Source organism: Ananas comosus, linkage group 7 (assembly GCF_001540865.1).
Source record: "Ananas comosus cultivar F153 linkage group 7, ASM154086v1, whole genome shotgun sequence".
NCBI classification, from domain to species: Eukaryota; Viridiplantae; Streptophyta; class Magnoliopsida; order Poales; family Bromeliaceae; genus Ananas; species Ananas comosus.
In genome coordinates this window covers 118,603-133,147 of record NC_033627.1, presented here as the reverse complement: position 1 = coordinate 133,147, position 14,545 = coordinate 118,603, and the positions used below count along the sequence as shown (strand labels likewise).

Here is a 14,545-nt window from a genome sequence, read left to right as displayed (position 1 = left end):
ATATATATATATATATATATATATATATATATATATATATATATATATATATATATATATATAGAAATAAAGAGCGCTAGCGGTAGCTTGCGTGAGCCATTTTGCATTCCTCGGAATATATAAGACACTAACTGGTGATGGATGCGTTCTTCGTCGCTTTTTGCTCGTATCTAGCAGCGAGGAGAATAAGTACTTAAATTCTTCCCGTGCCATCATCAATTAAGACTCGCAAACGCTGGCGTCCAAGGAAAACGAATCTGCCATTTCCACGCAGACCTTCAAATGCTTATCTCTTCCTTTTCATGCGCCCCACTAGTGTTAGTGTGAAACAAGTCTCTGCGCGCCCCTCAAAATTAAGTCTTTCCAATTTGTTGCCTTATTATTATTTTTTTTTCAGAGATAGGTAGCACGCTATCCGCTTCGTTTATTTCATTTAGAAATAAACTTGCTGAAAATGTAAATCAACTAGGATTCAAATTTGGGTCTCGGATACCAACCATTAAATCCTTTACCACTTGGTCTAGGAACAGTCGGTTTTGTTGCCTTATTATTGCTCTGACTAAATATAGATATTATAGATACTAATGAAGGTACCCGCGCGTTGCGGCGGGTTGATTCTATAGAAAAAATAAAATTATATAGCAGTTGATGAAAATGATAGTATAATCCACACAAATTTGTCAAGATTTTCTTTAGATTTAGGCAAAAAAAAATCAATTTATATAAAAAATTCATGAAATTTGAAGAAAATTTCACAAAATTGCAAATTACCAACAAAAAAATATAGAAGAATTTCAACTATTACTCTCATCAACCTCAAAATAAGCTAACAAGCATGAAAATCCTAGTCGAAGAACTTGGCACACATAATTCAATGTTGATAATCAAACCGACATAAGTTGAGCTGGTTCAACAGCTTGTTAGATAAACATAATACCTAAAGAAAATATTCTGCATGCGATGGAATGAATGTCCTGTAGATGTTTAAATTAGGAAGTCCAACTTTTCTTAGATAATTCAACAACGAAAAATTTAAGAAATTTTCATATAATCTCTTTATTATCCTATATAAAGAATAATTTTACTTTTTTAATATTGTATTTGGTTTCTCTAACTAAGAGCTAAACCTTTTGAGGAACCATTTTACTACTCTTATCATCTCCGAATCTGAGCCTCCCATGCTCTCCTCTTTCCCAAGAATATACCTAGCAGAGCTGCTAGATTCTTAACAACATTACTTGCAATTAAAATACTATAAACTTCTCTTCTTCTTTTTTTTTTTTTTCTGTTTCCTTGTATAGTGCACTCAAAATTGCATTCACTATATTACATTGTCTAATTAAGGACACTCAATATAATTTATTGAATTACATGGTCCAATCAACTGGGAAAATGCAGAGCCCAAATGACATCTAATAGGTTTTAAGCATTACCAGCAATTACATATAGAATTAACTATATATTTAAAGCATCCTATGATCATAAACAAACTTACATAATAAAAAGAAAAAAAAGGTACTATGTTACCCAAATNATGTTACCCAAATAAAGAGGAAAGAAAGGTGATCTTAAACAGTCTCTAAAACCATTTTATAATATTCAACAAATATTCTTACTTGAAACTGCATTTAAGCAAATATTTTCTACACGAACTCATTCAGACCTTCCCTCAGTGTAGCACATTGTCAAAATTGGATTTAAATTTGCTAACAGAAAATTTTCATTAGTATTTTGTATTGATAAACCAATTATTAGTATGAGAAGAGGACCTTCTATCAAAAGGCATCAAATTTTAAGTAATTTTTTTTCTCTCAATTAGAACCCATCAATAAGATCATAAAGAAACGAAAAGCTCACTATTTTATACACTTTAAAAGAGAATTGGAAATCATCTACCCAAAGTGTTACTAATTAATCCTTCCCAAGTGAGCTCTTACACATAGAACGCCTCTTTGAAAATCATATATTCTTAAATAAATTTTTGATGCCTTCCAAAAAACTTGGCTAAGTGAACAAATATAATTTAGACTTCAAAAACATCACATGATGAATGTAGCGCAAGGTTACATAGTGGATGAACTACCTACTCGATGAACATCTAGACACGGTTGGAACCTACATAGTTATAATTGCACTTATGTCAAATTAATAGCTTGAGCACTTTAGTGAAAATAATTGAGAAATGAAGTTCAAAGGTACCGATATGAACACCTTTGAATACTTCGTAGAATTCAGAGAGTCTCTCCGCCTAAAAACTGAAAAACAGAATATAAAACATTTAATTTCACTCTGATTAAACTTTAGACTTCATGTAGTATGAATATTTTTAATTCCACGGTATTTTCCTTCAGTGTACATCATTATTTTAGAGATACGCGATAAGTCTACAATCTTACACAATTTTCATGGTTCACAGCATTCTCTCATTATTTTAATATTCAATGAACATTAGTATCTACAAATTGGTAATTTTACATCATCCATCTTCTTCATGAATTTACAGGTAGATGTAAAATGACCTCAATATTAATTACCATCATCATGTACTTAAGTTTGAAGATCAAAGTGTTGTGCAACTTATAGTTTGAGGACCAGGAGTGTAATATAGCCTCCTCTTAGCTTTCCTAATCATTCTCTCAAATACTACGTAGGCACTACTCAAATAAACCAATTTGGACAATTTTTTCTTTTTTATTTTCCTATCTTTGCATTAATACCCTTGTCAATATGTGTAATTGTAGGGACAAGCCTGAAAAATTAGTATTTGATATATTTCTCAAGGTAAATGTGCAAAAAAAGAAAAACCCAATTTTATCTCTTTGTTTTTTTTAATCTAGAGATTACAACAAAGGCAATAGCAGGATTTGGGAGTAAAAGAACAAAATCCAAACAGTTTGTGTGGTAAATTACAGTTGATGTCATAGGAATGGGGGAGAGGATGCAGGGCATGTTTTACCCTCTGCAGCATGTGTATGGCATGCATATTTGGATGCTCCAGAACATCCTCCTCACCCCGACAACTTCACATATTCTACCATTTCTTCAATCCAATCCTACAATTCTTTAGAACAAAAAATATCAATTGAAAACTTAAAATGTACTATTATTATCTATTGCACTTCGATTACAAAGTTACATGATATTTTATGAGATCAATGAGATATGAAATTGAGGACACTTATTTCTCTAAAAAATAAATAAATAAATTGAGAGCACTTACTTGAAAGGTGTTACCAAATGCATCGGATGTACGAGACTCATTCATTGATTCTGATGGTGGGATTATCTCTATTCAGTTCTAGCCAAGTGGTTTTTCTTTGTTAGCATCGTCTAAAAAGTATCTGATATTGGATCAAATATCATCATATTTAAAGTTCATATCTCAGAAAATCCCAAATAAATTCGATTGCGACTTAGCAATAAACTATTTTTAGCACATATTTATCAGCGGGCTGATATTACCCTCTAATATATCTTGAATAGCTCCAAATCGATGGATCAAAGAAGAAAGAATCATTTGAGGAGTTCAATCCTATGCCTTCGTCTCATGCCTATTTAATATATTGCGTCTTCCCACTGTAATGTTTTAGATTATTGACTAAGCTAAGAATCAATTCAATCCCATACTTTCGTCCTTCCACAATAACACGGTCGAGCACCTTCAATCGTCATAATTATTACTTTGATTAACCAAATACTGAAAAGAATGAAATATAACTTAAAAGCATGATAATTTGTTCAGGGAACAAAATTTTTATCAATTAAAAGGCTACAAAATTTTTATGAATTAAAAAGGTTTCGAAAATAACCATCTAAGATTTCGAAAAATTATATAGCCAAACAACCAACAAAATTCATCACTACATCAAATGTATAATATGCAAATCCACAAATTAAATATGAGATGAAGAGATACCTAAAAAACCCATTCGTCGACCCTTTTGCCATTGCAGATCTCATCTAAAAGCCTTCGGATTCCTGAAAAGAAGACAATAGCATATTCTAAAAGAAAAAAAAATTAATATAGTAGGCAAGATGAATCGTAAGCAGAACGGCAGATTTGATGAGATTCAGATCCATATATCGTATGCAGTAAAAAGAGGAGAGGGGCGATGCGGTGGAGAGGGGAGAGGAAAGACATACCATACGAAACGGTGAGAGGAGAGGGCAGATTTGATGAGATTTGGATCCATCTCATCAGATCCATTGTATGCGGTGGAGAGGGGAGAGAGAGATGTGGTGAGAGCAGAGGGAACGTTCAATGGTGAGAGAAGAGGGAACGCGCAGCGGAGAGAGGAGAGAGACGGTCGGCCGAGAGGGGAGAGGAAACGTCGTACGAAAACGTGGAGAGGAGAGAGCGATGGTTCGATTCGGTTCGAGGGAAATATAGCGGTCTGGTTCAAAGGCATGGTTTAGTTCAGAGTATCATACAAAAAACATAGAGAGGAGAGAGTGTCGGTTCAATTTAGAGGCGGTTCAAAAAAAAGAGAGGCGGTTCGGTTCAAATGTGGTTCAAAAAAGAGACAGATAAGAGAAAGGAGAGAAGTGGTTCGGTTAAGAGAAAAAAGGGCGGTTTGGTTCAGAAAGACGGTTTGGTTCAAAAGAGGGGTTGGTAAGGGTGAAGGATAGCTTGTCAAGTGGCAAAGCTATTGGGAATTCATATTAGCTAATATATATATATATATATATATATATATAGAGAGAGAGAGAGAGAGAGAGAGAGAGAGAGAGAGAGAGAGAGAGAGAGAGAGGCTAGGGCTACTATCCAAGCATTTGTTCTATCAAATTGTTCTTGACGATAGGGATTCCGAATCGATGATCGGAGCTGTTGAAGTTGACCTAGAGTATTTGAAATATCTAGAAACTAAATTTCATAAATTTTAAAAATTATTTACATGGTGATCAAAGTGTTGTAAAATCGACAATTTTTGACGGCCTATATGAGCCGTTTGCTTGTTTAACGGTGTAGAGTAATCCAAATTATTTGAATTTTTGATAGAAAATTCTTTATACTATTTAGATAATGTTTGATAACTCTGATTATGAATTGAGAAAGTTTAATCTCTATTTTAAGAAGGTTATTTATTTATAATCGTTCATTTTTCAACTCTTAAGATGAACTTGATAATGATTTTTAAATATTACAAAATTTGGTTTCTAAACATTTCTAATTGTGTAGATCAATTTCAACGGTGCCGATTATCAATTTGAAGTTCTGATCATTCAAATTGACTTGATAGGACAATGTCCTCAATCCTATTAATAGGATAGTAGATGGACTATATATATATATATATATATATATANTATTTTTTCACTGTCGAGGATTTACAATATTTTCCTCACGCTACCATATTATACAGTTTGGCCTAATTTCTGAAATTTTTGACTCAAAAGCAACACCAAAGAGTTTAGCAAATTAATCACAAGTAACATATCATTTAGTTGATAAAAGAAGATAATAAATGATAATAAATAAATAAATTGAAGATTGTCCTTATATTGCAGCAAGTAGCTACTTTTGGGAGGATTTTAATAAAAACTATGTTGCTATTTCATACGTACAGTTCTGCTTAAAAAGAACCTACACCAAGTCAGACCAAAGAGGTTCTAAATTAAAGAAGGCTCGCATATTGTCTAGATCATATAGCTGTTGCCTACTGGCATTGTGGGTTGTCACGGTTGTGGCCCTGATGCACATTATTATCCGGAAGAGCTTCGTTGTTGCTCTGTTTTCTTCTTAAAAGAGGTAGTAGTTGTGAATGCTTGAAATGAACGTGATTGCACAAAAAAATGTATTGTCAGACAAAGTAACCAGCAGTACTGACAAATTATCTAGCTCGATATTTAAGTTATCCCTGAGTTCATTTTATTATTGCTTGGGGTGAAGGCTCTATCTGAGATTAAATTTAGCGAGGTGGATCAGAAGACGATTAGTTGCTGTCGAGATAACAACTCCCCCAGTTCGGTGCCTCAGATATGTCGAGGCCATATGCATTCGTGGGTTTGGTCATATTATATATATACTAGCTAGCTTAAAACAATATAATGGTACATATGTGTGCTTAATTTTCTGTATTAACAGTAGCTTTTATATATATTCTGATCAAGATGCCTCTCTGTGATCAATTCTTTTTTTAATTATTTTTGTAGTGAATCTAATACTTACAGGCTTAATTTACTTGTATCACTTAAATTTGAAATAGGTGCGCATTTGATTGATGTTGTATTATGTCAATAGAATAGTCGACATGTTAAGTAAAGTCCGTCCTATGTTAATTTTTCCTCAGCACGAAATTTATCTAAAAATGTCACCATCATTATCTTGTGTAAAGACAGCTAATTATTGCCATGCTCATGAGTTTCAACTTGGGAGTGAAAATGTTGGTATGTATACATCCCTTGGTGAGAAATCATGGGTCGTGAATCATCAACAATTTGTTTACAATTATCAAAACATTTGTACGTTACAATATTAATTATGAAATATATATGTTGTAAATGTATATAGTTCTAAAATTATCTGCTCATGGTTATGGCAGATTCCTGATCAATTATTCTTCCAAATAAGAGGGAGCAAATTGGCTCCACATATGTACTTCATCAATTACAGTTCCTAGTACACTCGTGATAACTATAGGTTGTAGAAATTCACTTATTAACATGCATTCCGCTATGCTTTCAGTAGTGCATTACTTGTCTCTGAACATACTCTTAAATATCGATGATAAAATCGATAATATGTACATGCTGGCTAGCAAGTGGTTTAACTCTTCAAATTCAACGTCATGTCAGGTGCTGTGTATAAAAAAATTCAAAACTAAATAAACAAATATACAAAACTTACCTATTAACATTTCGTATGGCAACACCCTTCAGGTTTTTTTTTAAAAAAAAAAGAAAACTCGAAAACTCTTCCAACTCAAAGGTATACTTCATAGTATTTTAGGAATCAGCAAAAGGCCGTTACAAATTGCAAACAACCTTTTCATTTTTTTCCTTTTTTTGTCCGGAACTTAAAAGTATCAATCATTAAATCTAATCCTATCTCTCGTTCTCTCTCTCTCTCTCTCTCTCTCTCTCTCTCTCTCTCTCTCTCTCTCTCCTTAGCATGAGAGAATTTATACCAATTGAAGATCTATATTACAAAGGGTGCAACACTCAAATCAGTCAGCAAATATCCTAAATAAACTATTAAAAATTTTTTATGACAAATAAATAGGATCTCAGTGACAAAGCACACGGTGTGATTTTGCTTGCTTAGGATTTGATTTCCATTTGAGGAAAAAAAATGATAGGTCTAAAATCCAAAAGGAATTGCAAGATTATAATTCTAAAGATTGTAAACTCTCTCTTCTAGGATTTATTTTTTTCTTTTAACATTAGTATTAAAAAATAATAAGATTAGTAAAGAAAGTTAGCGTTGGACGGTGAAATCGTAAGATTACATTACATCATATGACTGGCACAAACTCTGAAGAAAAAGGTTAAAGTTGGAACTTGGAACTCTCACAACGTCTGAGAAGTCGTCTCTTATTAGGAACCTATCTGATAATTGGAGCACCAGAGATTTGGCAGAGTAAAAACTGATGTACTAAATAAAGTATTATTATAACTACTAGATTCCCACGGGATTAAATCATTAAATGGCGTGTCGATTTTATCAACTTCGTACCCCTCCCGACGCAATCCAATCATTGGTTCCTTTGTGATGAGCTGGGGCCCCACCAACAGCAGAGTCGACCATTTTGGTCAGCGCGAGGTCCACACCTTTGCCTCTCTTTATCTTGCAGGGATATATCACCTCTCCACGCCACCAGAGGTCCCCGCAGATTCTGCCACGTTGGCACATCCCGTGGGGCCCGCTGCTCCGGAGCGCGCGGCGTCACGGCGACGGCAGCTCTTGTGAAGGGTCTCGCCGCGCCGTCACGGGGCTCGCGTGGTGCGAGCACAAGGGGAGCGGATGGGATGAAACGGCACGCCACGTGGAGAGACACGTCAGCCAAGAGACACGTCAGCGATGAATGCGAGCGAGGGGTGGGGCCGGTGTCAGTCCCACCACACCGTCTGAGTGTTCCGCACCACGACAAACATGTGCCCCCAGTGTGCTGCTCGCGACTCCCACGCGCCCCTCCCCCGAAACCCAAAAAGGCAGGTAAGAGGGCGGGCGAATGACCGCGATGCCCCTCCTTCCGCAGCGTCTAATGACCATTACGCCCTTCTCCTTCCTCCTTAATTCCTTCTCTTTTTTTCTTTTTTCTATCTGCTGCCCACTGCCCACTGCCCACTGCCCACTGCCCAGGCGGTTCTTGTCCATAAGTGAATGAGAATTGAGAAATGGTGTTGGTAAATCTGGAAGAGGACAATTACTACCGTTCATTAACGCTCCTCCTCGTGTACTGGCTTAGACCGGGACCCGACAGTTGTGCGGCCACGAGCGGGGCGGCACCAGCCCCGTCAGTCAGGGGTAGTATGGTCATCACATCCCGGTTCTCAATCCTTGTCCGGTGAATAAAAAAGTTTACTGCCCCCGAGACCCATAATAAAATTTTCATTTCCCTCACTGCCACGGTCTGTGCGCTTTTCAAATTGAGTAAAATAAAATACACCCCCGCAAACAAAAAACAAACGAAAAGAAAGCGCTTCTTCAGTGTTTCTTCCGTCTATATATATATATTGGCTCTCTCTACCGTCCCCTCCGCGCTGCTCATTTACAATTTACTACTCTCTCTCTTTCTTTCTTTCACTCTCTCTCTCTCTCTTTCTTCCACTCTCTCTCTCTTTCTCTCTCGGCGCTAGCAGCGCGCTCCTCCCCCTTTCTCTAGTTTCTGCAGGTGGGTGGAGCTGTGTAGATGGCCTTCAAGGGGGGCGGCGATGAGGAGGGGGAGATGAGGAGGGGGAAGCAGCAGCAGGAGCAGCAGGAGCAGCAGCAGCAGGAGCAGCAGTGCCCCGTGGAGGAGGTAGCGCTGGTGGTGCCGGAGACGGACGATCCGTCGCTTCCGGTGATGACGTTCCGGGCGTGGGTGCTGGGGCTGGCGTCGTGCACGCTGCTCATCTTCCTGAACACGTTCTTCACGTTCCGGACGCAGCCGCTGACGATCTCGGGCATCCTGATGCAGATCGCGGTGCTCCCACTCGGGCGCTTCATGGCCTCCGCGCTCCCCCGCAGGGACTTGCGCCTGCCCTGGGGCCTGGGCTCCTTCAGCCTCAACCCAGGGCCCTTCAACATCAAGGAGCACGTCATCATCACCATCTTCGCCAACTGTGGCGTCTCCTACGGCGGCGGCGACGCCTACTCCATCGGCGCCATCACCGTCATGAAGGCCTACTACAAGCAGTCCCTCTCCTTCCTCTGCGCCCTCCTCATCGTCCTCACCACCCAGGTATGTATCCCCTTCCCTTTATTTTCCCTACCCTACCCTACCTTACCCTACCCTCCCCTCCTCGATCACTAATTCCTTCTTCGATCTTCTTCTTTTTTCATTTCTTCTAAAATGCTTAATTACTGGCTAGCTGGTCGGCATGTACGGATGAGTTGCTTTTATTTTAAGAAAGCGCATTCTAATTACATTACATCTGATACTTACATCCCACCTACACTAAAATGAATTGTGTTATTAGATTTATCGGACCAAATTACACATGTTTAATTGTTGACTGATATTGACCGCACTTAATTAATTACTGAACTCTACCATGCCTGCACTGTTTACCTAAAACAGCATCTATCCATGTCTGATATTAAATAATAGCTTTTTTTATTCTACTTATTTCTTTTCTTTTTTGAGGTAATCGACCCGTAGGCAATTCAAAAGGACGTTAGCTAGGGTCGATTTTAGTAGAGGACATTAAAAGATTTGTCAAATGGTATGCTATTTACATGCATTTTATTTATTCTCAGTGTTTAGTGGGAAAAATTCTAGAATGCAACGGGTATCAAATTAATCCTTTTAAGAATATATGTTTCATTATAATTGTAAAAAAATATTTTTATTGTACTTTTGTTTGAAAAGAAAAAAAATAATTAGCTTGTTATTGATGATGTGGTGCAAGTGTGACACTGTAGAATTTCTCCTTTGGTGGGTGCGATTATTATAATAATGTGAACCAGTCAATATGATGAGTGTCAGAGGAGACATGCATCCAGGCACATATATGCGTATGGGTCTCTCTCTGGTCATGGGTCATGGGCCATGAGTAGTCATGGGATCATGGGTAGTCATGGGTTCATGGGTGGGTGGTCCCGGGGTTTTTGTGTTACGGCCTTACGGGTTGCTTTTCAATGTACCGAGAATCTCTTCTGCTCTTCCTCCTCCGTTTCTTCGCTTTCTCTTTCTTGCTTTTTTTCAGTTTGCTGGGGAAGTGCACGCTTTTGTTGTTTTGCCTGCCGACCTCTTCTTGCACATCTCAAACTTAAATCTTTCTTCTTCTTCTTCTTCTTCTTCTTTTTTTCTTTTTATTTTTACTTTTTCTGAATGTATTGTCTGTTTGTCTAAAATACATGTTGAGCTGCCCTTCTTTGGTAATCAGGTCCTTCGAAGCAAATTCTATTTTCACGCAAGATCTTTTTGTTAAACATCTCACAATCGAGAGCTAATAGCTTTGCATGACTCGAAACTTGGAGCTTAATTAAATTACAACTGGGGGCATGGGTGGGAAAGATAAAGAGTAAGAGATAGGAACGGGATGTGGAGAACTAGAAAGAAGTACCAAAAAGAAATAAGTGGGAGAGGCACCTGTTACAGAGATAGTCCAAGATTACTTTCCAAATAGTTTGGGAAGACTTATATGAAAAAGATATGATGCTTCACGGTTGGTAACAATTTTAAGAATATTTGGAACTTGAGTGTAGGTAACAACTCAAAAACATTTTAAATGACATCACAGTTTTAGTTTTCCTGTTCTTCCCATACCCATTAGATTCTCCCCCCCACCCCCCACCCCACCCCACCCCCACCCCCAAAAAAAAAAAAAAAAAAAAACTAAATAAGCTAATAATGTTGAACATGGTTAATTTTCCTTCTCTTTCGAAAATTAACTTGATTAGTTATCTTGTTCTTGGTGTGATCACACGAGGAATTCCAGATCTTGTACATAAAAAATAAAGTTACTTTGGTATTTCCTTCCTTCTTTTTTTTTTTTTTTTTTTTTTTTCTGTTTACCTCTGTCTCTAATTTCTGCTGTTTTTTTATGTGCAGGTACTGGGTTATGGGTGGGCGGGGTTGTTGAGGAGGTATTTGGTTGAGCCCGCTGAGATGTGGTGGCCTTCTAACCTTGCTCAGGTCTCCCTATTCAGGTCTATGTTTTCTCCATCAGTTTCTTGTTGAACTCGGTGACCATTTCTCCTTATTCTTAAAGAATTTCCTTTTTTTCTTCCCAATTATTTTCCTGAAAAGTTTTCGAGACTAAATTAGTGAAAGTAAATGAAAATTTGTGACAAACAGAACAAAACAAGTAGTATCATCAAATAGTACTTTAATTAGATGTTAAGGCTGCTGAATTGTATTTTTCACACGAAAAGTGAGCATCAGGCACGATAAAAAAAGCATAAAGGCTTTCCTTTTTGGCATCTTTGGTNAAAAAAAAAAAAAAAAAAAAAAAAAAACATTAAAAGGTTCTCTTGCTGCAGAGACATGTTTAATTTGGTTCCTTTGCTTATTCGAAGTTCAACTCTGCTAGCTCTTTTTTTTTTTTTTTCTTTTTTCTTTTTTTTCAATATGTCAATAAGAGAAGGAATTCTCTTCTGAATGGAATATAATTAATTAAGATAGAGCACTTTTCTTAGGTTAATGAGTAATAATACATGATCATTGCATGATGTCACCCGCTCTTCGGTTATTTCGTTATTCCTCGCGCGCGGAACAGTAGTTCTCTTCCGGTTAATGCATAGGAATCAAATACGGTGCATGCTCTTCTTCTTTTTTTCTCGTGAAGATTGACGGAGTTGTTCCACTTTCTCAAGAGCTGAACAAATAGTAATGCATTGCAGAGCGCTGCATGAAAAGGACTCGCGATCGAAAGGGCTGACGAGGATGCAATTCTTTCTGACATTCTTCGTTGCGAGCTTTGCCTACTATGCGCTGCCAGGCTATCTCTTCCCCATCCTGACATTCTTCTCGTGGGTCTGTTGGGCCTGGCCAAACAGCATCACCGCCCAGCAGATAGGGTCGGGCTACCACGGGCTCGGCGTGGGAGCCTTCACGCTCGATTGGGCCGGGATCTCGGCCTATCATGGCAGCCCACTGGTGACTCCGTGGTTCTCCATCGTCAACGTAGCGGTTGGATTCATCATGTTCATCTACATCATCGTTCCCATTTGTTACTGGAAGTTCAACACATTCGATGCTCGCAAGTTCCCCATCTTTTCGAATCAACTCTTCACCTCGGCGGGAAACAAGTATGATACTACCAAGATTTTGACGCCGGATTTTGACCTCAACGTAGCTGCATATGACAGTTACGGGAAGCTTTACCTCAGCCCGCTCTTCGCGCTCTCCATCGGTTCAGGATTCGCCAGATTTACTGCAACACTCACCCATGTTTTCCTCTTTCATGGAAGGTATACGTAAAAGGAAATGTTTACAAGCTGCAGAGATCAACTTCTTTTAACCCCTCACTTCCCAGAAGTGAAACTGTTAGTAATTAATAGTACAGCTTGCTTGGTGCCTTTGTGTGTGCTGCAGTGACATATGGAGGCAGAGCAAGTCGGCGATGAGCTCGGTGAGAGAGGACATACATGCAAAGCTGATGAAGAGGTACAAGCAGGTGCCGCAGTGGTGGTTCCTCCTCCTCCTTGTGGGGAGCATCGTTCTCTCGCTCATGATGTCCTTCATCTGGAAAGAGGAGGTGCAGCTCCCTTGGTGGGGGATGGTCTTTGCCTTCGGATTGGCCTTCATTGTCACTCTCCCCATCGGCGTCATTCAAGCTACAACCAATCAGGTAATTAAATAGAACAATATCTCTTCATTTCGTTGTTATTCTTAAATTTTATTCGACTCCTTACAGCTGGAGATTAACATTCAAAAATTAAAATTTATGTCCTTTTCTCTGTTCATTTTGATGGCCAACGCAGCAACCTGGATATGATATAATAGCGCAGTTCATGATTGGGTATGTCCTACCGGGGAAGCCCATTGCCAATCTGCTGTTCAAGATATACGGGCGCATCAGCACCATCCATGCTCTATCCTTTCTCGCTGATCTCAAGCTCGGCCACTACATGAAAATCCCACCCAGATGCATGTACACCGCTCAGGTAATTTATATTCATTAACCGCTATATGCAAATGCCCACCAATACCGATCCTTTAAAATTATGATGTGGTCTCTTCTTGCAGCTTGTGGGGACTCTGGTTGCCGGCGTTGTGAACCTCGCGGTAGCATGGTGGATGCTGGAGAGCATAGAGAACATCTGTGACGTGGACGCGTTGCACCCTGACAGCCCATGGACTTGCCCAAAATATCGAGTGACATTTGATGCTTCGGTGATATGGGGCCTCATCGGTCCGGGCCGACTCTTTGGCCATCACGGCCTATACCGGAACCTGGTGTGGCTCTTCCTCGTGGGAGCTTTCTTGCCTGTTCCTATCTGGGCTCTTAGCAAGATGTTCCCGGAGAAGAAGTGGATCCCTCTAATCAATATTCCGGTTATTTCCTATGGGTTCGCCGGGATGCCGCCCGCAACTCCGACCAACATTGCTAGCTGGCTCATTACTGGCACTATCTTCAACTATTTTGTGTTCAAGTACCGAAAAGGGTGGTGGCAGAAATACAACTATGTGCTGTCGGCGGCGCTTGATGCAGGGACAGCATTCATGGGTGTGCTCCTGTTCTTTGCTCTTCAGAATGAGAACCGAAATCTCACATGGTGGGGCACCGAGATTGATCACTGTCCTTTGGCGTCATGCCCCACAGCACCTGGTATTTCAGTTAAGGGCTGTCCGGTTTTTTAGCTATCATACTGGAGGATATGAGATCAACAGCAATCATGATCTATCTATCTATATATTCATCAGAGGGGAGGGGGTTCGTCTTTGCAGACCAGGAGGTATTGGGTTTGTGGATTGTTGGTTTTCGGTAGCATTTTCAGTAGTGTTATTCTCATCAGACAGCTGATGAAATGAAGCGGAAGCAGATCGAGCTGTGACATTCTGTTGCTGCGCAATAATCAAACTTCGTTTTGGGGAAATCAGTGCAATGCTTGAGTACATCCTTTTTAGGAAGGTTCGCAAAATGCCAGGAAATAGGGTATAACGCCCGGTACTACTTTCTAGTTCTTATTGAGCTGTTCCACTTGCAGTGGTATTTTTAGCTTTTATTGAGCTGTTTCATGTTCCGTAAAAATTGCAGCACGTTCTCTGCGTTTATGTAATGAAAAGCTTGCATTTTGCTCTTTTGAAGTCTTAACATCAGAATCATCTTTTTCTCTGGAAATTCTTTGCCCGTTTCAAGTCCTTCTCAGGTACCCAACACCCTTCCTGCCCCCCACCAAGCTTGAACAAAGCAAACACTAAAACGAGCCTAAAAGAGCCTCTCCGGATACTCT

The 14,545-nt window shown here is 39.0% G+C and overlaps 1 protein-coding gene and 1 long non-coding RNA gene across 7 annotated transcripts; one reads left to right on the top strand and one right to left on the bottom strand.

Annotated features, from left to right (window-relative positions):
* On the bottom strand, positions 2,751-4,503 carry LOC109712671. 5 transcript variants are annotated; one of them, XR_002216943.1, is made up of 4 exons: positions 4,144-4,503; positions 3,917-3,978; positions 3,221-3,659; positions 2,751-3,053 (listed from the first exon to the last, which is right to left on the bottom strand). It is a non-coding gene; the product is annotated as an uncharacterized LOC109712671 (long non-coding RNA). The 5 variants fall into 5 exon arrangements; XR_002216941.1 differs by having other exon boundaries at positions 2,751-3,061; positions 4,144-4,502; XR_002216942.1 differs by having other exon boundaries at positions 2,751-3,061; positions 3,221-3,298; positions 4,144-4,461.
* LOC109713320 (oligopeptide transporter 3) lies at positions 8,619-14,406 on the top strand. Of its 2 annotated transcripts, none has more exons than XM_020237337.1 (6): positions 8,619-9,383; positions 11,199-11,296; positions 11,990-12,559; positions 12,684-12,939; positions 13,073-13,255; positions 13,338-14,406. In XM_020237337.1, the coding sequence occupies exons 1-6, from the start codon at positions 8,853-8,855 to the stop codon at positions 13,950-13,952; spliced, it is 2,253 nt and encodes a 750-aa protein (XP_020092926.1). In that variant the 5' UTR covers positions 8,619-8,852; the 3' UTR covers positions 13,953-14,406. The 2 variants fall into 2 exon arrangements, with proteins under 2 accessions (XP_020092926.1, XP_020092927.1); XM_020237338.1 differs by lacking the exon at positions 8,619-9,383 and adding an exon at positions 10,189-10,530 and having other exon boundaries at positions 13,338-13,952.